The sequence below is a fragment of the Diceros bicornis genome, chromosome 3, assembly GCF_020826845.1.
Source record: "Diceros bicornis minor isolate mBicDic1 chromosome 3, mDicBic1.mat.cur, whole genome shotgun sequence".
In the NCBI taxonomy this organism is placed as follows: domain Eukaryota; kingdom Metazoa; phylum Chordata; class Mammalia; order Perissodactyla; family Rhinocerotidae; genus Diceros; species Diceros bicornis.
This window is the reverse complement of record NC_080742.1, coordinates 103,329,443-103,352,845: the sequence shown is the minus strand read 5'-3', so window position 1 is coordinate 103,352,845 and position 23,403 is coordinate 103,329,443. Positions and strand designations below refer to the sequence as shown.

Below are 23,403 nucleotides of genomic sequence, written 5' to 3'. Positions count from 1 at the left end.
GTCTCATCTTGCCTGCCTCCTGGGTGTCCCTGCTGGACATGGTCAGACCGTCCCAGGGGCAGGGAGACAGGCCCCAGTGACCAGGAGAGTCTTGGTAGGTGGGACGGGGCTCCGACATCCAGGCTGGATCCCCCATATCTCTCATTCCACTGCCTGCAGTCAGCCCGGCAGTTACACCCCGAGGCTTCGGGACACACGTGTGGGGTGAGAAGCAGAGCGTCCCGCAGCCGCACCTACAGCATTTACTTCAGAGCCTGTGCTTGCACCTCCTGTGAGAGGAGGGGCCTGGTCCTCATTCATTTATTCCGTGAATACACGTTTCTTGGGAACCCCGACGTTGTGAGTCTGTCCTGGGGTTAAGAAGAACCTGATGTGGTTGTAGATGTGGGACGTAGGAGGGTGCTAAGAGCTGACTGCCGTTCGTAGCAACATCAGCCACTTCAGAAGTCAAATCCCACCACCCCTCCCCTCAGTTTCCCCAGGGTCACACCGTAGTGGCGTTCCCAGGAAAACTCTTCCAGGTTGACATGGTCCTTGGAAAGGCCTGTAACTAAATCCTGCCTGCGTGAAGCACAGAGCCTCTGTAATTTTCTGATGCTTTTCCGTCCAGTTTGAAAAGCTATTTTTCTTCCTAATTAAACATTTCAGAGGTTCTGCAAATATCATGAATGCATATTCCCTGCTGATGGATTGAAAGTCAAAATATTTTAACGTGCAGAAGTGAGGAAAATGATGGCCCAAAACCAAGTGAATGGTTTCTTCCCAATCCCCATTTCTCCCATCGGAATCCTTCGAACGCTTGGTTGTTTAGGGAATTGTTTCAAAGATGAAAACTGCCAGCGCTGTGGACACCGAGGGTCAGGACGGGCTCCCAGGGCCTCTGGGCAGGGGAATGCCCGTCACGGCCCAGGCAGGGCCTCCTCCGGAGCTGAGGGACGGAGCGGCACTGGAGACCAAGCGTTTCTGCTGCCCCTCAGTGAACTCGTGCTTCACTGTCACTCCTCATCTCGTCAGCGGCCCCTTTCTTCCCAGTTTTATGTTTTTAATTGGATTTCCTACTCTCACACGGTCAAACTCTTCCTTGGGTGTTGTCTGTGCAATCTTTGTTGGTTTCAAAATTAAATTCAAGAAAAAAAAATATTAGCCTCCACAAAAGCCAAAGTCTTGACTACATGGTGAGAGAATCCAAAGATAAAATAAAGTCAGGAATGGGGAGTCCGTGAAGGAACAGGATCTGAAGACCCCAGAGGACCCCTTGCACCATGGTGGGAGCCTCTGTTGTGAGGCTGCTTCTCATTTTGACCAAGGGAGGCCCATGGAATCATGAGGGGGTTGACAGCGCTCTGGGCCTTTGTTTTCTGGGTCTCACAGCCTCAGTGAGATCCTGAAACCAGCCAGGCTTGGCTCAGGACTCGCTCTGTCCTGTGTCCCCGTTTCCATGTGCCAAGGTCTTCCTAGTCTGTGTCCCTCTCCAGCCGAAACCAAGCTTCAGGCGTCTGCCTTGGCATTAGGAACATTCTTTTAATCATTGAATAAAGGGTTTAATCCCATTAAAAAGATTTAAGGAGCCCCCTCCCCCAGGGACCCACGGGCATCACACCAGCAGCTCCTCTGTCCTCTGTCCCCATGTCCCAGCCTGCTGGATGCTGCGAGGAAAGCAGGTCAGATGGAGACCACGAGACCCTCCCCGCTGCCCCCCATCCTTGTTTTGGGAGCTGAGGGTCTCCTGCTCTGTGGAGGCTGTCCCAGAGTCATGTTCTCAGCCTCGGGCGGCACCAGCCGGTACCGGTCATCTCACCTGCTGTCATCTGGCATCTGCCCCTCCAGGGCCCCAGACCCTGGGGCTCTCCTGACCCAGTGGCTCCCTGCCACAGCTCCTCAGTGGACCTTGTGCTCCTGAGCCTCTTTCTGCACCGAAGGCCTTGAAGCTCCAGGTGAGGGTGCGCCCCCAGCCAGGCTCTCTGCCTTGGTTTCCCACCTGTGGCCCAATGACCCCACCTCTCCAATCCCACAGGGATGCTGAGAGCTGGAGAAATGTGGAAACACCTGCAATTTAGCAATACGATAAATCTCTGTGGGCCTGGGGGTAATCTTTCTTCTGAGTACCAGTCTTCCAGAAGGATCTAGAAGGCCTCCAGGGCTGTACCCACCCTCTTGGCTACATCTCAGTCACCACACATGAGTCTGCCCTCACAGCTGCCCCGGCCGGCTGCCCGGCCCCACTCGAGGAAGAACAGCAGCCCCAGGGACACGCTGGCGTCCTGCGAGGCAGACACACAAGGCAGTGCACTCCATATGTCTCCTGTATTGCATATTTGCTAACATATTTCTTAAATACAGAGCACTTCTGCTAAATTTAGCCAAGAAAGCTGTTTGGCATGTCCACCGTCCCATGCATCAAGTGGACACATTTCTTCCATATTATGCCATATTCCTAAAAATATTTTTGCGCTCTGCTCTCAGCTTTCAGACCACGCAGTAACTCCTTCCCACTAACTGCTAAGGTCCCCTCCCCAGGGTTCCCATCCCTGACAGCAAAGACCACGGCCACCCTGCATTCTTGGTGCTTCTGTGTCAGGCTCTCGTTGGCATCCCACTTGCTCCTCACAGGCCCTGGAGGGACCGGTGGCATCCCAGTGCCCAGAGGTGGGTCCCACAGGCGAGCTGAGCAGCCCGCCCGCGGGAGATGGAGCTGGGATTGGAGCCCTGGAGATGGCGAAGCATTGCTTCAAGGTAGCAGACTCAAGTGTGCCAGCCAACCCAAGAGATCCAGGGCTCCTGCACCCCACAGTTTGCTCCTGCTGTGGCTGCTGATTTAATTCAGCTTCTGGACACCATCCAAGGGCAGCGTCTTTGCTTCATTGACGTCGAAAGGCAGGAGGAAGCTTCCCATCCTGGTTTTCAGGGGCACGTAAGTGCCGTGCTCACTGCAGCCCATGGAGGTGGATGGCTCATCAAGCAAGGGGGACACCGGGAGCAGGGACAGGGAGGCAGGCACGCACAAGACCGGGCTCCGAGACTGGGACAGGACGTGGAGGAGCAGTGTCAGCAGGAGGACTGGGTGCCCGTACCTGGAGTGCTGATCCCACACTGCCTGTGGCAGCGGAGCCCGAACCCGCCTGAAACAGGCAGAAATCTGACCATGAGCAGAAACGTGACTCAGAAGATTCACGGGCACACACAATTATTAGGTATTTTTATCGTAGTTTTAACTGAGCCTGTAGTGATGATGCTTAATACTTGTCCAATAAAGTAATGAGTCTTTCTAAGGCCAAAGGAGAAAGGGGGTGAGGGAGAGGAGGTTATGAAGGAAATCCCACAGAAACGCTCGAGTCCCAGAGATGGGTGATTGGGTCCAGGAGATTCTCCCACAAGGATGAAGGTACAGAAATTAGAGGTTGGTCGTCAAGAAGCGAGAGCACAGGAGCGCAGACTAGGGTGACATCTGGCCAAGAGACAACACAGGTGGGTCAAAGGAAATACAAAGAAAAAGCTGTCCTCTGGGAAGGAGGCCCGGGGTGCTGGGGAGGCTGGAGACAGCAGCCTCACAGGGGTGGGAGGCGCAGCCAGGAGGCCGCCCGCTGCGGATGCCCAGGGCCCTGCACTGATGGATGCGGCCTCCGTTTCTCCTAAGAGGATGGTGGGGACAAAGTGTATCCACAGGGCTGGGCATGTTGAGCAGGACTCAGGGCTGCAGCCTGGTCTCAGCCCGGAACCACGCTCTGGGGGAGGGTGTGATCTCCCTGAAGCGCCCCTTTACATTGGGCTTGTACGTGAGCAGCCAGGCTGAGGGAAACGGACGTGTGGGGCTTAGGGACAGGCAGGCTGTGATGCAGGGAGCACTGGGCCAGCCCTCGAGGCAAGGACAGGAGGGAGGGCACTATTCTGGGGCAGGTTGGGGAGCACCCAGGCCATTCGCTGGATAATCCTACTAGTTTCTCCACCTGATGTGTAAATTTCAGGACCACAACTTTATGGTCCTAAGAAAAAACTGAAAAAAGTATGGCAACTAACATACTAGAGGCCCTTTGTTATATTTTCTACTTTCTCAAAAATAAGCACGCATTACCTTTGTGTTCAAATAAAGTCAAATTTTAAGTCTATAAAAAACCACTTAAATTTATGCCAAGTTTGTGAAATCCTTTCTCGGTTACATTGACCCTTAACCCTGGACTTCGTCAGGGCAAGAGGACACTTAGTCGTCACACGCTCTTGTTGCGCCTTCATAAAACCTGTTCTGGAGTAATTTACTTGCACGAATAGTTCGGGGAGCCCCTCATAGTCGTGAGCCCTATTCGCAAGCTGTTAACGATTTGCCACGTTTGGTTTCCTTCTCTCGCACAAGCTGTGGGCATGCGTGAGCAGCTTCATGGTTGCTGAGTGGGGGGCACACGTGCCTTTTTACATCCTAAAATGAAAGGGCACGTTCCCTAAAAGCAAGAATATTCTCTGATGTCACCTCAGCACTGCTGTCAACTTTAGGAAACGGAACGTTTTTACGATGCGATGATCTAATCTGCCGTCCGTGTTCCAGCTTCGTCAGGTGGCCCGAGCAGTTCTCACGGCGTTTTTACCAGCACGAGGTCATGTGTCGCGTTTAGTAGTCGTGACTCTTCGTCTCCTTCAATCTGGAACATTCCTCTGTCTTGGTCTTCTGTGACATTGTGTGTTTGAGGGGCAGAGGCGTGGGTTCATGGCGAGGCTCTCTGCTGGGGTTTGTCTGGCGTTTCTCTTGATCAGATTTGGGTTCTCTGCCAGCCACACTTCTTAAGAATGTTTGGAAGCAAAGCGAAGGCTCCTAATCCCTCGGGCAGTTGCCTTTTCTTTGTCATAAACCCTGTGCTCAAAATAGGTCTCAGTGGGATAAAATGCCCCCAAAGTATCGATGGCTGTTTCTTTATCTCATTGGATTTTAACAGAAAATTAGTTTTCTCTAAGTACTCTACACCAACAAAGGGACGCTCTGTGTAGTTACTTGGAATAAGGTGCGGCCTCGAGAGCCAGTCGTGCGTCATGGTGACTGTGCCGAGGGTGCGACGGTCCCGGAGGACGCGCCCCTCCCAGAGCCCTCTCTGTAGAATGTCGCCACCAGAGCTGCACTGGAGAAGCTGCAAATCCATGGGCTCCGAGCTCAACGACGTGCAGGGTTTCCACGGGAGGTCAGCCCTCACTCAAAGAAGGAGAGTGGCCAGGATCTTAAACGGCACCCACTCCTTCGTGAGGCGTCTTCCTTGGGACAGCCAGTGACCTCGAAAGTGAGGGTGCGCGACGCTGCCCAGGCCTACCCCGGACTTGCTGTGACAGACACCTGCCCATCACGTCCCACCCAGGCAGCTCCCGGCTCATTAGTGCTGAGCTCAGGCCGAGAGACACACTCTCCCCCTGTCCCCGTGTGCCCTCTGACCCCTGTCTAGTTAGCTTCCCGGGGAGCCCAGCCCCCACCTGTCTTCAGCACCAGTCCCGGGTCCTCAGATGTCACCAACGGCTGCAGGCAGGAGCCGTGCCCACCACCCCCTTGACTCTGGGGGTGAGGCATCAGAGACTGGAGAGGTCCTGAGTCACAGCTCAGGGTGTGCACTGTCCCGTCAGGCGTCGCACCACCCACGGACAAACCGGGACCACTCCATGGAACTGAGGGAGGAGCCAAGGCCGTTCCAGGCACTCGGGATGTGGCCCCTGTCCCGAGGGTCCCCTCACCCTCTGCTGCGATGCTGGTGGGTCAGGGGCTGAACTGGGAAGCAAGAAACCGGCTTCAGCATGTGGAGGGCGGGGGTTTGCCCTGAGCTCCTCTGTGAAGCAGATCGCGTACAAAGGACGCTTGAGAAGTAATTCTTAACCTGGGCAAGGAGGACTTGGGTCGTTGGATTAATAACCTTTAAAATCTCTTTCATTATAAAAATGGTTTTCATTATAAAAGCAAGCCAAGTAACATAAATCACCTATTGAGCATTTGCTAAGAGCAGTTGCTAAGCTCTTTACATGGATTATCTCATTTAATCCCCCAGCAAGCCCAGGAGATAAAGCACTGTCATTATCATCACTTTATAGTCCAGGAAACAGACGCAGAAAGTGAAACTAACCCACAGTCTCATCAGTTGGTGATTTAGACGCATGAGCCTGAGGTAGTCCCCACCGTCTTGTCCGCTGCAGCTCTTAATCTTAGCTGTCCGTCCAGCTCAACGTACCACGTGCCCCGGTGTGGAGCATCTGTTCCTGTGCTTATCTGCCATCTGTGTATCTTCTTTGCTGAGGTGTCTGTTAAGGTCTTTGACCCATTTGTTTATTACTGTTGAGTTTTAAGAGTTCATTGTGTATTTTGAATAACAGTCCTTTATCAGATGTGTGTTTTGCAAAGATTTACTCCTGTCTGTGGCTTGTCTTCTCGTTCTCTGACATTGTCTTTCCTAGAACGGAAGTTTTTAATTTTACTGAAGTCCAGCTGATTGATTATTTCTTTCATGGGTGGTGCCTTTGTTGTTGTGTCTAAAAAGTCATTGCCAAACCCGAGGTCCCCTAGATTTTCTCCTATGTTATCTTCTAGCAGTTTTATAGTTTTGCATTTTACCTTTAGGTCTATGATCCGGTTTGAGTTTATTTCTGTGGCGAGTTAAGAGCCGTGTTTAGATTCATTTTTGTGTGTGGACGTCCACTTTCTCCAGCACGAGCTGTTGAAATGCCTGTCTTTGCTCCACTCTGCTGCGTTTGCTCCTGCATCAAAGATCCGTGACTGTATTCATGTGGGTCTATTTCTGGGCGTTCCGTTCTGTTCCACTGACGTCTTTGTCTGTCCGTGCACCAGCATCACACTGTCTTCATTCCTACAGCTTTGTAGTCCTTCTCACGACTCTGTCTCTCTAGTCGTAGGGGCAGCGGCTTGCCTATCTCTTCCCCTCTCTTGCAGATCCAAGAGCTGTTGATTGTTCAGTCTGTTCAGATTTTTACTCATTGTTGGGATGGCGTGGCGACTTCCAAGCTCCTTAGATGCGAAAAGAAAGAAAAACAAAGGGAAACAAAACTGTGGCTTCTCGTTGAGGGAAGCCCCCTAGAGTGAGGTGACATCGTGGTTCAGGTTGGAGTCCCCGCCCTGCAGCCCTGTGTCCTTAAACTCCCCTCTCGCCTCCCTGGGGCTCGGGTTCCTCATCCATGTAACGGGAACGTGGCAGTAACACTCCATCTGCGTCCTTCACCAGGTTGTTGGGAGAGAAGTGAATACGTTGATTTTTGCGTTGTGTTTTGTAAACTGCAAAACGCTTCTCCGCTATTGTGATCATTGTTACAGTCTCCCAGCAGAATAAGTGGACCTTAAAAGATATTTGCCAATAACTTGCAGGAGGAAAAATTCAACTGGCTAACATTTTTATGACATGTCGTAGTGAGCTTCGTCCTGGATCTTGAGACGGCGCATAAGTCAGGAAGGGGCTCTGATGGCCCGCTGTGCACTCGGGAGATAAACGGGACCTGGACCACGTTTCCCATGAAAATAGGTCATGGTTTCTGATGGTCTCTGAAACATCTGTCTCAAAACAAAGCAAGCCTCAGCCTTCCGCCTTTTAAGGTGAGAACAGGCACCTCTTGTATCTGAGACACAGGCCATGCAGCAGCTTCCGGCGAGGGCTGCTGGTCCAAGGGCTCCCAAAATCCAGCCCCAGCCCTGCTCGGAAGCCACCACCAGCCAGGGCCCTGGACTGGCCGACACACTCCAGGGTGTTGCGAAGCAAACACTGCCAGGCTGGGCCCTCCGCCTGCTGCTGCACGGGGAAATGGAGTGTGTGAGCCCCTTGCCCGGCACCTTCTCCGAGGAAGACCTGGCAGAGGAAATGGGACTGTGACTCTGCACCGGGAGGACGTGGAGCCAGGGAGAAACACGATGAGGGTCACTCAGTGTTAACGTGGCTCCATGGAGCCCAGACGTCCCTGCCTCGCCTGACCAGCATTGCCCCAGGCCTCCCCGGCCTGTGGCCTGCCAGCCACCCGCTGTCACTGTTCTTGTTCACCCCCTGAGTGCTCCCGCGGTTCCGCCACCTGCCTCTGCCTGCCCAGCTTATGCCTCTGCCGTTCAGTCTGAATTCTGAGTCAGAAACACAGGTGAGCGCCTACTCGTTCATTCTCGGCGTGTGTTGGTCTCGTTCACCTCACAGGACTCTGTGCGCCCCGAGGACAGGGGCCCTGCCTTCTCCTTCAAGTGGGACCCGTCCTGAGACACAGGCCATCTGAGTGTCGATGGTGTTTTCCTCTTGTCCCCACAGCACCCGCTGCGAAGTGGTGTCAGTCGACTGGAGGGTTAAGCAATACTAGGTGGCCTCTGGGGAGATCTTTGTTTCCCAGACAGTGAGGCCCATGATGAAGGCAGCACAGGATCAGAGGGGCGTACATAGGAACGTCCTCTCGAAAACTGGCACATCCACTCGAGTTGAGGTGAGAAGGTGAACAAGGCCTTTACCAAAGCTCCTGAGACAGCGCTGGGCTGTGTCAGGGATCTCTGCCAGCCAGGGGGGCTTCAAGTTTTTGATTATCAGTTAGAAATACATTTCACACCATGACCCAACACAAACATTTCACAAATCCACATTTTCTGTGCTATCCTTCTTTAAATGTTGGTTGTTAGCACTAAATTGATTGCATAACCCACTAAGGGGTTATAAATAGGTGACTGTATACTCTGCAGCTCAACCTGGCCTCTCAAGAGAGAAACAGGGAGCTATTAATAATTTCTGCAGGACAACAGACATAAACCAGGCCTGGCCTGGGCGAATCGGAGGGTTTGTCACCCTAGTTATGACTCACTGTTTGGAAAATACTGGCCAGCCACAGCGTCCCGTGGGGAGGGCGCTCTGCCGTCGTCACTCCAGGGCAGACGTATACTCGTGGGAAGTCATGCTGGAGAGGACTCAGACGTCTGTTTGAACAACACACTTGTGCAGATCAGGAGCAGCCCGAGTGACAAGCTGGCAAGGCAGGGCCAGCGGCCTCCTCCTGGGACGCCCATCGCCAACCAGGCAGGACTCCCACTGAAGGCCAGCGTGGAGTCTGCCCACCAGGCTGAGAAGTGACTCGGGAGTGACTCAGACTGACCAGCACATGCCCCCCTCAGCTCAGGATGCCCGGCTTCTCGGAAGCGTTCCTGGGCTGTTGGCCTAACTCCTGGTTTTGTGATGATGACAACGTATTCTGAAGTGCTTTTACCAGTAGATCAGAGTCCCACACTTGTGATCATAACGTCTTTGATGAGCATCTTGCCTGGTCAAACCGTACAGTGACAAGAATCCTGCTACACTTGCATCTGCAGGGCCCTGGGGTCACCATGGGGAGTCATGCCCAGGTGTATGGAAGTGTGGCCACTCGGTCACTCTGCCTGCAGAGCCGGCTCTATCGGCTCTATCCCTGCCCCGTGGGGCATCCCCTGCTGGGACACTCAGTGCCTTGCTGAGTGAGAAGCCTCTCTGACTTCATTATCTTCACAGCCTCGGGCTGCTTGGGAGCAGAGGCCTCCACCGCCAGCCTTCCCTTCCAGACTTGCACTCTGCTCCCACATGAAGCTATGCCGCCCAGGAATCATCCTGTGAGGCCTGAAGCTTATACAGTTTGAAGACTTGCTTTAAGAAAAAGAATACAACATTAAAAATAGAAAATTAAATATAAAAGCGAATGTTTATTCAGGATAAAGAAGGAAATCACAGGTTACTGGAGCATTGGACATCAAGGTACTCCTCCTCTGAGATCTCTTGGCATAGAAATGCCTCCTCGTCGCAAACCTCACAGCTCCCACAGGGGCAAGAGCAAGGGCCCCTGAGTCCTAACCTTCATCACCTTCATGGTGCATCCAGCCTGGACTCAGTTGTGTCGCTGGTGGGGAGACTGAGGCCTGGCCAAGACGAGTCCCCTCCTTCTGCCCTTGTTCTGCATCAGGGTAGGTGGGCTGCTGTGTTACAGGATTGCACCTGCAGCCAGAATTCACGCCTGCGGTGGAGTCATGCAGTTTGGGAGCAAGACATCCACTACATCCGTGCACTGGAGAGAAAGTCTGAGACGCCGTCTGACAGATGCACGGCGGCTTGGTCAGCTACCCAGCTGGGGTTAGCTCTTCAGCTTGGTTGGGACGACAGGGCTGTAATAATTTAGAGGCGGTTTACTCGGAGCAGTGGGGTTTCATCCACACGCTGAAGTCCATGCGCACCTCCTCCCTTCCCGTCGGGGACCAGCGAATGGATGTCTCCAGAGACCTGGCCTGACCCCTCATTAGTCCTCAGAAAATCCGGAAGATGTGCAAGAATCAGCATCTGAGAGATGTGCAGAGCCCTCAGACAGTGATCGACGTTTAAATGTGTTCTGGAAGAGCTCTGTCCCGAGGCCAGGAGACAGCAGCTGCATCAGAGAACCAGCGGGCTCTTGGCTCCTGTAGCTAAAGGTCGGCAGGTTTACTCGCTTCAACTTATCTGCTGTTTTTAATGAGTTTTCTCTGCTCCTGACATAATGCCAGACGCTCCTCTGAGAAATCCCAGTGGAAGCCCCAGAGGTCCGGGCCTTCTACTGTCAAGCGTCCTGGTCAGGTTTGAAGAAGAAAGTTATTAAGAAAAGGGCACCCTGCTGTTGTCACTCCCATTTTACACATAAGGACTGAGACTGGCCCGGCCATGGGCCCCAACCCGGACCTTCCTGACGTGGTGCTGTGCTCTCCCGTTTATTAACTGCCCTTAAACCTGGGTTCCCCTTCTGCTGGGTGGACACATGCGTGCCAGCCCTCCTGTTTCATCTGTTTGAACACCACACGACATGGGCCTGAGAGATCTGAAAGCTGTGTAGCTCTGCCATCTTGGTTCCCAGGGGCCCCCATGGGCCCAGGGCTATGCTGGGGGCAGGGCCAGGAAGGGGACAAGTGCCCGTCCTCATGGAGCTTCAGTCCCCTCAGCATAGCCTAGCGTTCGTAGGACAGACCTGGAGAGGGGCCTTCCTCGGGGAGGGACCCCTGATAGTAACTGCTCAGGGCTGGGTAGGAGATTAAGACAGAAATGCGAAGGCTCCAAGTGTCAATAGAGATGAGGGAGTGAGGAGGTGCCGGCAGCTTGCTGTGGGGACTAGAGTGAGGCGGAGGGCAGGAGGGGAGGCTGGGGGAGCGGGTAGGTGCCTTATTATCGAGTGAGTGAGGGGCTGCCGTGGAAGGCTTCAGGCCAGGATAGGAAAGGTCACAGCTACGTTGCATCCTTGTCTGCGGTGTGGACCAGCGGTTCTGGAACTTGAGCTGCCTCAGACTCACCTGCAGGGCTCCTTAAAACGCAGCTGCGGCCCCACCCCCACACGGGTCTGTGAGGGGCCTGGGAGTTTGCGTTTCTAGCCAGTTTCCACACGATGTGTTCCTGCTGGTCCGGGGACCAGACTGGGAGAACCACTGATGACAACATCACGGTTCCCAAACCTGACACACATGAAAGTCACCTGGGAACGAGCCCAAGCCCGGGCCCCCAGAGGCCAGAAAGTCAGTCTCTGCGGGTGGCGTCCAGCACCGGGCAGCTGTGACCTGCAGCCGAGCTTGAAAACCGCGGCTCAGAGGCCGCTCTGCGGGCAACGGGACTGGAGCCACAGGGTCGCCAGAGCGAAGGTCGTGTGCTCCATGGATGGGGAGGAAGACTGTCCCTCCCCAGCCTGGTAGGGTCTGTGGCTGCATGAAGGCGTGTGAGAGAGAGCACTCGGAGATGACCCGAGATTTCTGTGTAGTGACATTTGGTGCACGAAGGTGTATAGGAGGGTCAGCTTTCAGGGCCAAGTGCTCAGAGAAAGGGGCGGCTTTATACGTTAGGTTTCAAGCATGCTGAGTTTGAGGTGCCTAGAAATTCATAGGTAGAGAGTTCTAGAAGGCCAGAGGACTGAATGCCAGGAGATGCCAGAGAAGTCAGGACTGCAGATTCAGGTTCCTAATCAGCAATGTTTGCGACAGCTAAAACCCTGAGGACGGCTCAGATCCTGCAGGGAGGGCGTGAGAGGGAGAAGAGCAAGGCCAAGACGGAAACCGGACTTTCTGGGAGGAAGAAGACACCAGGAGAGAATGATGCTGGGGAGCCAGAGGGGGCTGGTGGACCCCACCAGACTCATGGACCTCACAGTCACTGCGAGTGGGGGCACACGCCCCCGAGAGGGCAGGGCAGTGAGCGAAAGGGGAGAAAGTTGAGACCTGGAGTGCGAGTCTGTTCTAGATCCTCGGCTGAGAGGATGGGAAGACAGGCAGGGCAGGAGGGGCTGGCACCCCCAGGGAGATTCCTCGAAAGGAGAGCTCCTTGAGCTGATCTCAGATGGAGCTGGGAGGTGCACCCAGAGCCAGGGGAGGGAACAGGGAAAGAAAGAGGTCTGGGGTACAGGAATTGAGGAACTCTCTACTTGGTGGTCCCAATTACCGGGGTGAAGTAGGAAATGAGGTTCTTTGCTCAGAGTGAAGGTGAGAGGGAGGGGGCTCTCAAGAACAATGGAGAAGGTCTGAATCCATGCTGAGTGAGTGGCAAAGCTGATCCAGGACAGATAATGAAATATAATGTGGAGACAGGTAGGGAGAGATAGGGGCAGGTGGGACAGGTGGGTGCAGGTGGAGAGAGATGAGGACAGGTAGAGATGGCTGAGGGCAGATGGGGGCAGGTGGGGGCAGGTGGGGGTAGATGAGGGCATGTGGGGAGAGATGGGACAGGTAGGGGCAGATGGGGGTAGATGAGGACACGTGGGGAGAGGGGGCAAGTGGTACAGGCGCTCCATGCAGACTTGGGAGGAGACCGTCACAGTCCAGTCTGCAATACTGAAGCTCTTGCCTTTCTGTTCTGTTCCTGAAGCCACCACAATAGAAATAATCATAAAACAACACCTGTTGTTACATGAGGGCCAAAGGTTACTGCTCATTCATGACTAGCTGATCCCCAGCTGGGAATGGCCCACTCCACAATCCAGGATAGCACATTCTGTCTGTTTTTAGCACAACCTGTTCTATTGCCTTAGAAACACAGAGGAAATGGTTGAATAAATCAGGTGATTAATTTAAGATCAATTCAGAATGCTTTTCTCTCGTTAAAAAAAAAGTGCTTAAAAGGGTGTCTGCATCAGAAAAGCAGCATGCACTAGTTTTCATTTATATTACTTAATCCTGGATTGTTTTATTATTTCTTAAAATCCATATCCAAAAAGGATAGGAGACAATCACACCAGGTGAGGTGTCCCTGCTTCCTCACAGAGGCAGGTGAGCTGGAAACCCAATGATATATAAACTCGAGCACAGTAGAATTCAGGGGTATAATCGAGATTTTCTGTCAGATGAGAGTGCAAAACTTCTTTGGACTGCAGAGAAAAAGTGAAATGTGCATCCTGTAACAGATGCCCCCCCTTATTTTAGCCCCGTGGCACCACGCCAGGCTCCAAATGCATGCAATAAGTGGGTTAGGGGGAGTGGGGAATCGGGCACGTTTCTAATGGCTCTGCAAAGGCCACGTGTGGAACGAATCTGACAGAGACGAAGTGGCCTGCGGGCGGTGTGGCCGGACACAGCCTGTCTGACTCCAGCACCAGGCTGTCAAAAACTAGCCGAATCTCGTGTGTCCTGAGTTAAGTTTTCACAGCACAGAGACTAGTTCAGTCGCTGCTCCACAGTGCCCCAAGCCCAGGGGCACCCAAAGTATTCACAAAACACAAGGGTGAGAATCACAGTCTGCCCAGCGGGTTCTTTGACCTCGTTGTCGGCTTAAGGAAACCAGTTCTTAAGGATATCTGGTCATAGGAATGAGTTTGGGGAGGATTTCTTATCCTGTTATCCTGATTGGGACAAAGGAGAATGTTAATTCAGGCAGACATTTGGACTAATTTTGTGTGTGTCGAAAGTTATTAAAATGAACATTTAAATAACCCCTCCCCGTGAAGGGGAGCAGTGCATCCTAATTTCAGAGAAGTTAGGAGGGGAAGGGATGAGCGGAAAATCCTTTGCCTTTTCCCTCAAAATTCATTCTGTTAAGTTCACACCGGTGCGGTTTATGAAGACACATTGTGGATGTTACTCCTGATGTATGAAATAGACTGGTGTTCTCTACCTTAAGAACGTGATGGTGATTTTCTGGGAACTGAAGACTGAAGCCCTGTTGCAGCCTCTGAGCCGCACTATTCACTTCTGTGGAACATAACTTTTCCAGGCTCTGATTACATATTAATATGTGTAAACAAAGAGATGGGAGGGGCGTTCAGAAAGGTACCAGAAGGGAAGAATTCCTGCAGCCAGACCTGACAGCTGACACGTACATGGTACTGCCTCCCTGTCTTTTCTCGTGCTTGTTTTCATTTCAAAATTACTATTGTATTTAATGTAGTTTGCTTGTTTCGTCTTGTAAAATATTATGTATCATGAACATTTTCCTAAATCAGTCAATATCCTTTGAAAATGAGATTTTTAATGGCAGCATGATGTTCTATTTTATGAATGTGCCAAATTTACTCAATGATTCACAGTTTAGGTTGTTTCTAGTATCTTGTTATTTTAGTTAATAAATAAACATGCACAAATCTCAAATTCCTGGTCAAAGGATGTGAGTGTTTTTAATGTTCTTGATTATACTGCCAAGTGACTTTCCCAAAAAGACATGCCAGTGCACACTTTACCATTTGTGGGGGCTTCATGAGACCTGACCAGGCTTTTGTGGGAATTGCATCGATTCTGCCCATTGCCTTCTCTTCCTTGGGTTTGCCAGCCCCACGCACCAGTCACAGTTCTGCTGCTTCTTTTCCAGCGTGGAAACACTCCTCTTTCCCATGTTGTTTCATTGGTTACACTTGAGAGGCGCTTGGTGCTGGAAGCAGCAGTGGGCGTTGTGACGATGGAGAAGCTTCTAGTAAAGCTCTCCATGTGGGCTTCCAAGTCCTTCCGCCCCTGAAGTTACATGCAGAATTGTCTCTCATGCGCACATGGATACACAGGTATTTTTTTCTGAAGAAAGATTCTACAGCTTTCCTTAAATGGTCGAACAACAGCTCCACAACCTTAGAATATGGCCTGGTGTTTCATCGTTACACGCGTTACCACCTAAGCCTGGAATTAATTGTCCTAACTAGTGAGTCCTAAGAATTTGTCTTTCTATTTAATTAAAAATAGCAAGGATAAATGAATGTCCATTGAGATAAGTATTTTTTAATTGACATATGGATGTAGCAGATTAATCATCATTATATATTATCTTGGCATACCTGGGAAAATCTACTTGGTCAAGATGTGTGGGGTTTTTTAACATACTTCTAAATTAATTTTATTTTATCCTAAATATTTTGAGATTTTTCCTTCTGTATTTATAAGTGAAATTAGTCTTTAATGTTTATTTTTATTGTTTGTTTAGTATATTGTCTGGTTTTGATATCAGACTTATGCTCGTTTCATAAGTAAAATGCTGTGCTTTTCCTTTATTGGATATTACATTCTGGAAGTTTTTATATTCCAGGAATAATTTGTTCCTTAGAAGATGAAAAGACTCACCTGTTAAAACAGCTTGATCCCAGTGCCGTTTTTACAGATTATACTTCATCAACTTTTAAAAAATTTTTTCCCTGGTTATTGGTATTTTTAGCTTTTCCTTGAATCTGTTGTGGTAATTTTTACACTCTCAGAATGTCATCCATTTCCTCAAAGTTTGACTGTTAGCACAGAGCTGTGCAGAGTACTTTCTCTAAGAAAACGTGAGTGTAACACAGTTCAGACGTTTGTTTCTCATTGTTTTCCCTCTTTTGGTATTTCATGTATCTGTTATCTGGCCTGTGGATTTACGGTGAATCTGAGCACTGTCTCACTCACTCTCTTGACAGCTGCTAGTTGAGCAGACGCTGCACTGTTCTGGGCGTTTCGTATTTACATCAATCAATACAAATTGAAAGCCCGGGTCTTGTGGAGCGTGTCTGCCAGGAGGCCTTACCTTCTGATTCCTTCTTTTCTGTGCTTTTATCATTATTATTTCCTTCTTGCTTTACTTGGCTTGTTTTATTACTTTCCTGCTCTATTTTCTTATGTATTAACAAAGGCATTTAAGGCTATAATTATGTCTTTGATTATAATTTGGTTTGAAATGTTCTCATTTTTTAAATTTTTCAAATTTACTGGTTTTCTAGTTTTAATTTTATTATTTACGAATTTATTTAGGAAATAAGTTGGATATTCATTACTTTCATTGCTCTTTTCAATTTTACAATCATATGTATCATATTCCATGAGCTTTAAAGACACAGGGCATTGTTATCTCTTTAATTATTTGTGTCTGTCCTGTTTACATGTGTTTTCTTGCTGCCAGCAAAATCATTCATTCATCCAACAGATATTTAATGATCCCTGCTATGTGCATATACAGTGAATTCCCATTTACCAAAGATCTGGGGGCTCATAGGACTCTCTTCATTTGCCTTATCTGGATCTGAAGTTAAAGGGAAAACCCTTTCCCTCTATTCTCTTGTGAACAGTCTTCCTAATATTTAAGGTTTGCTTCTCACGGGCTGAACTGCCCTTTTGGACAAGGAGGAGGCCTGGGCCTCGGGTCTGAGTCGTGGGAGTGTGGTTCTGACCTCTAAGAGCAGCTGGAATCACAGAGAATAAGATGCAGTTCTCACGGCAAAGATCAGGCCGAGGACCTCGGAGACCCTCAGAACCAAGCATAGACTCTGAAGGCCCCAAGTGCGACGGGCACGCTCCGAGCGGTCTGAGGCCGTGGGTCTAACTGGGGACCCCGGGGAAGGAGGCCAGGGTGGAGCCGGAGCCTGGGAAGACTGCCGTCTACAGACAAGGGCGCCTTCGTGGGCCCTCTGTACAGTTCTTGAGGCCGCTTAGCTGGTTTAGCCAGCCCTGCTGAAAATAAATTTAGCTTTGCATCCAAGATGGGAAACTATGCACAGCTCTCCAGGGACCAGGTTCTAAACATTAATTCTTATTCTGCAGTTCTGTCCATGGAGGGGCTAGTACAGAGACTGGATACAGCCCAGAAAAGCCCTAAAAGGCATTCATCCTACCTCCTTCTGCAGAGAGCCTGATTGTTCTGTTGTGATTTGCCTCATTCTCTTAAAAGATGGCTTTGAGAAAAGTTTCCTGTTGGTTAAGCACTGCACGTGGACGTGGGCCGTGAACTGGTCTCACTCGCCTCTTTCCGGCGTTGCTCGGGGCGGTTTTACGTTCTGTTCTGTATAAGACCTTCCCAACGCTGCCTTGGACTCGAGGTTTCTGACTCGCTCAGGACTCTGCTCTGCTTCGCCGAGGCCCTAACAAGGCAATTTGCGAGTAACCAGATTAAGGCTTCTTAAATGATTGAAAACAAGGGTTGTGTAAAACCTAAACCAGCTGTAAGTAAACTAATATAAGTTGAAATGCAGATAGTCTTTGTTCGTAGTGAACACAGAAACAAAGAATTTAAATTCATACCTGTCTCAATTTCTAGCTCATGTATTGTCTCCTGGGACAATCTGTCCCCAAACAGACATTCCTGTGGTGAAAACACGTCTGAGTCCCTCGTGGGTGGACTCTGTTCTCAGTCTCCCTGTTTCCCGAGACGCCGCACTGTGTCTGGGTCCAATTAAGTGCTCAGTGAATGTGTTGAACAGAAGGAATTGAATTAACCAGTGATACTAAACATGCTCAGCAAGAAATAAAATTCTTATATAAGAAATTGGGGTAAAGAATTCCTTCTACAAATCACCCAAAAATGCTAAATGAGGTATAACAATGATGCTTTAAAATGCATAGCTGAGATTTAAAGAAAAAAAGAAAAATCTCAAAAAAGAGCTGAGAACCAGGGGCCAGGCAGTGGGGGCATCTGGTTCCCGGGGCATCTGCTGGCTCGTTAATGAAGAGCTGGGATGAGCAGCCTCGCAGAGCAGATGAGGGGGGCTGGAGGAGAGAGCTAGACCAAAAATCTGACCATGGAGGTGAAAGGGAAAGTTTTCTTTATCCACCTGTGTGTTCCATGAAGACACTTTTAGATCTTTCCTGAGAATCTCTCACCACGAGGCCTGCCTGCGAGTTGGGTTTTTCTGTTTATGTCACCTGCCTGGTACAGGAACTCTGAGCTCAGACCTTCACGCAAAGCGTTCCTGAATTGGTAGCCTTGGGGGCACCTGGCAAAAGCAAACACAGGTTCTTCTGGAGGGAAACTTCTCACAAATTCCCACCGATCAACTCCATGTTCCAAGTGGACAAACTACACGAAGAAAGAAGCCACAGTGAACCAAAGCCAGCAGGTGACAAACAGTGAAATCGCATCCTCAAAACCTCAGATAATGGAGTCATCAGGCACAGAATACAAATACATTAGTTTAAAATGTTTAAATAAAAAAGAGAACATTGAAAATATGAACCAGAAACAAGATACTCTTAAAAAGGACCTTATCGGGGAAAAAAAAGCAAATCGAGTAGATGCATCCAACAGCCAATCAGACACACATGAAAAGAGAGTTCTAGGACGGGACGGTAGATACGAGGAACCTACCGAGTGCATACAGAGAAGGAGAGGGCAGAAAGCAGGAAGGGTGTGGGAGGATCAGGATGTCGGGCCCCGCACAAGTCTGATCGAAGTCTCAGCAGAACACAAGGGTGGTGGCTGATCCTCAGGTGTGGAGAGCCTGACCATCCCAATACGGTGAATAAAAAGAGATCCACAGCCAGGCAATTGTGGTGAAACTGGAAAATGCCAGAGAGCTGGAGGTCCTCGACACTCCGAGTGAAGGGCAGAGGCCGCGCAGGAGCAGGAGCGGCAGGGCGGGCGGCGGTGCCCTCCAGAGCCCAGAGCAAGTTCCCATCCACTGGGAGAGGTGTGCCCGCTGGACTTCCACTCAGAAATGAAAGAGGAGACGTTTTCAGAAAAACAAAAGCAGCTGGAATCCACATCCAGCAGACCCTCGTTAAAAATGCCTCAAGAATGTGCTTCAGGAAAAAATAAACCAGAAGGAGGAACTGAGAATCACAAAAGAATGTCAGCAAAAAAAAAGGTAAAACACGGGAAAACCTAGCAGACTGTTTAAAGCAATAATGAAATGGGGGGGAGGGGAGACTGAAAAACAAGGGGCAGCAAACACAGGGCGGCAGACAGCCCCGCTGATGGGTGATGGGAGTGATACCAAGTCCCGTGCAGAATAAACCACCCGATGAGAATAAGCGACCGTACCACGTCCTACGTGGAAGCATGCGGGTGCCCGTGATCCAGTAACCCCGGGAGGGGTGACCTGGCGCCTTCCCCGAAGTTTGTTCAGTGTGGTTTTGGCGTCTGTTAGCAGGTATGTGTTGTCCTTATGTTGTTTTCTGTGCTTCTGGTAGGTTTGACATTTCATTTTCCAACTGTTTAACCTGGACTCTCATCACAAGATGAAATGATTTAAAGCTGCTCGGAATCCCCCATCCTGTTTATTAATCCCTCAACCAGAAAAGAAAACAGAAAACAGACAAAAGCTAAAAGCAGAGTTTTCAAGGACATTTTCGGAACCCTAGGACGTCATGTACTTTCTTCCTGAAGCCAAGCTGTAGGGCGCTGCAGTCGTGAAGCTAAAAGCTTGACAAAATTCCACACGGACCCGACATGTGAAGCCTTGGCAGGAAGTCGCCTCGTAGAAGGAAGCGGCGGGACTGGCTGCTGCTTTCACAATCAGTTCGGCTGTGTCCCCTTCAGAGCTTCTGCCGTCTGCACTGATTGAAGACCCAAATCACCCCAAGAATTCATGGAGAGAAGGAGGGACCACACACACACACACCGTGGATGCAGAAGTCGGTGTGGAAACACTTTCCTCCTAGACTGAAACATCATTGTTTCCAATTGGAAATTGGTCATTTCTGTCGACAGGATGGTCTCAAGAAGGACACAGGTCCTGGGTCCAGCCTCCACCTCGCTCTTGAAAGTTAAGACAAGCTGGGCGATTTCACACAGCTGTGGGGAAGGGACAGTGGTCCTGGTGTCAGGTGTCAGGTGCTAAGACAGCTCAGTGTTTTCAGTAAACAACTGATCATTCCATGTTTTTGTCTTTGTGCTCACTCCAGGCACGTAGGCGCCAGCCTCTTGGAGGTTAGCCTGAGGTGCCCTCCTCTGGGCTCTTCAAAGGGAGGGTCTGCAGTGAGGATGGGCAGCTCCTGGAGGGTCTGCTGACATGAACGCTGACCACTGCTCTGCGTGGCCGTGAACACCACTCAGTGATGTCAGCGACGCACTTGCCTCTTTTTGGCAAGCCGAACGTGAGCGTTGAATTTATGAAATTGTCTTTTGCCCTCCTCCTGGGCCTTGATGGGCTCTGGGACCTATGGACAAAACTTCGAGTTCTTGCCAAAGTTTCTTTCCCAAACCAGCGCTGACATTGCCCTGCCGGGGCTGAGGCTTCCCGGGTCACCAAGTGTCCTCGCACACTCTCCCTCCAAGCTTGCGTTTCCAGCTAGATTAGGCTCCTTTTCTCTGCTGGGAGTCATGGTATTTTCAGAATCCCATGATGATCTGAGCGCTGTACACCCTTGAGATTTAAAATATCCTACTGAACTGAGCGTTTTCTACTGAAGGAAAGGTCGAAACGGCCGGTGCTGAGATGAGCGAGGCTCCACGCGGGATGGCGTTGTCCGCCCACAGACAGAGCTCTGCCGTCAGGGGAAGCTCAGTGTCGTTTTGAACAGGTGATTCCACAGACCCTCTCCAGGCCCTCGAGCTTCCGGCGGTGGCTCCCCGTCTCGCTTCTCTGTGCCCTTCCACACACCACCACTCACGCCGTACCCAGAGGCTCACGTGAGGAGTAAGTCCTGGAGGCGGCGGCTTCCAGGTGGACCAGAGCGTCCACTTGGTCTTCCGTGAAGCAGGATTACAGTGGAAACACCTGTGCACACGTCAGTTCCGTGCTGATGGTCGCGGTTGGTCTCCACTGCTAATGGAACTTTCTGCCGAGATGGAAAATGTCCTCCCTCTGCTTTGTCCAGTGTGGCAGCCGCTGGCACATGGGGCTTTGAGCGTCTGAAATGTGACCAGTGCAACTGGGTAACTGGAGTTTAAATTTTAATTAATTTTAATTAACTTAAACTTAAATAGCCACATTTGGCAAGAGGCATATTGGGCAGCCCAGGTACAGACTCCTTGAAATTTATAATGGGGCCTCCGTTTGCCTGTTGAGGTTTAACACGGAAAAAAGTCTCTTCTAAAATTGTATCAATGCATTAGTTTGCCAGGTCAGACTTCATCTAACCTTGATTACCTGAACTATTCGAGGGGCTGCGCTAATTTAATTTTCTCATTAAATATTAACTAGAAACTCATTTTTTTCCAGACTTTATGGTTTATATCTAAAATATATTATTAGGGGGCCAGCCAGTGGTGTAGTGGTTAAGTTCACACTCGGCTTCAGTGGCCCGGGGTTTACCGGTTTGGATCTCGGGCATGGACCTACACACCACTCATCAAGCCAAGCCGTGGCGGCATCCCACATACAAAATAGAGGAAGATTGGCACAGATGTTAGCTCAGGGACAGTCTTCCTCACACAAAAAAATACATATATATATTATTATTATTAGCCCACTATCGAGCCTTCAATACGAAGTGGTAATAAGTGGAGAGAAAACTTTCCTTGAAATGTGACACTTTGACTGGAAAGAACAAGGCGGGGGCCACACCCCACTGCACGGCCTCCCAGAACCCCGTGGAGCCGCAGGAGCCGGGGCCTGAGAGGACGGCCTGCCGGCACCCCCATCCTCAGTGGGGCTGCCTCTCCCACCGCAGCCTGGACCCTGCATTTTGCCCCCTCTCTCCTGCCCTGTGGTCACATCGGGCGCCCACACTCAGCCCCACCCCTTCTCTGGAGGAGTTTGGACCAGGCTCCGGAGAGAAACCAGGAGAGGTGAGGCCCCCGCCCCCATACCCCTCCTCCTGGTGCCCAGTGCCGGGGAAAACCCAGCGAGATCACGACGTGTTTGCAAAATCAACCAGTCCCTGAGGTGTCTGGGGCTCTCTCATGGGAAGCACCCCCCTGGTTTCAGCATCAGGACAGTGATCAGACAGAGAAGCTGGGGACACCTTCGGGTCATCCCTCTCTCCGCTCCACTTTCATCAGGAAAGATGCAAACCAGGAAGCAGCCTGGAGGATTTACGACTAATGATGCGCCTGCACGGGTGTCGCTGGGTTGCCATGACTAACACTGAAGTCACCCCTGGAGGCCCGTGCTGTTTGTGTGGGATTCCTTGTTATAATGGGCCCCCAGCGGTAACGTCACAATGAGTATCACTAATCCCCTCCTGCTCCCGATGACTTCATGGAGTTCGGAAGTATCAAGCTGTGAAGCCTGCTGAACCGGGAGATGGTTTATTGCAGCACAACCGCTGGTTCTGGATTAGGAGAGCCCCTTCATCAGGTGTCTGCCCGGCGCCTGTCAAGTCATGTGGCTTTTTGCTGTACTCAGACGCCGTGTCCCGTGAGCCTGTCCAAAAACCCCCACCCTGGAGGGCTGAGTGCACTCCGACCCCACTGCTTTGGGACCCAGACTGGAGCCTGCTTTGAATGGGGACCAGCCTTTTCTTCCCTCCCTCCCTCCTTCATTCCTTTCCTCCCTCCTTACTTACCATCTTCCTTCCTTCCTTCCCTCCTCCTTCCTTCCTTCCCTCCCCTGCCTCCTTCCCCCTTCCCTCCCTCCTTCCCTCCCTCCTTCCTCCCCTTCCTCCCTCCTTCCCCCTCCTTCTCTCCTTCCTTCCCTCCCTTCCTTCCTTCCCTCCCTCCTTCCTTCCCTTCCTCCCTCCTTCCCCCCTCCTTCTCTCCTTCCTTCCCTCCCTTCCTTCCTTCCCTCCCTCCTTCCTTCCCTTCCTCCCTCCTTCTCCCCTCCTTCCCTCCTTCCTTCCCTCCCTCATTCCCTCCTTCCTTCCTTCCCTCCTTTCTTCCTTCACTTTCCCTGAGGGTGGCAGGTCCTGTTTCTTCCAGACAGATTTGCTTTACAGAAACCATCCAAAGTCATTCACAATGAATTATAAGGAAAAAGGTGGTGTTTAAAGAGGCAAATATAACTTTCGGTTCAGAAGGGAGGAGGAACTGTAAGCGACACTGTCTCGTGTGTTCCAGGCAATCAGGGCCGAGACTCCTTTGAGAAGGGAAAGGCGTCGTCAGATCTGGGAACCGGCCCTTTGTCCAATGCGGGCCACCAGTAGCTCACAGACACGTTTTTCTCTCTTTACAGATCACATTCTATGTTCTGGTGAAGGCCATTTATACGCTCGGCTACAGTGTCTCTCTGACTTCCCTTACAACCGGAAGCATAATCCTTTGCCTCTTCAGGTAAGTATTGGAGATGAGCAGTCCTGCAGAGTATGAGATGGGAAGTTATCCGCGTAAGCTGTGAGGCCCGTCAGAGGAGGAGGGAGACTCACTGCCCCCGAGCCCTCACCGTGTGCTAAGCTGGTCACACTCTCTGGAGAATGCCAGTGTGAAGTAT

The 23,403-nt window shown here is 50.8% G+C and overlaps 1 protein-coding gene across 1 annotated transcript in view; it reads left to right on the top strand.

Annotated features, from left to right (window-relative positions):
• The window catches only part of VIPR2 (vasoactive intestinal peptide receptor 2), a 75,953-nt gene that overhangs the window by 27,715 nt on the left and 24,835 nt on the right, over window positions 1-23,403 (top strand). The window contains exon 5 of the mRNA XM_058534337.1: window positions 23,149-23,246. Within this exon, the coding sequence (XP_058390320.1) occupies window positions 23,149-23,246 (98 nt within the window). The remainder of the gene's footprint in view (window positions 1-23,148; window positions 23,247-23,403) is intronic.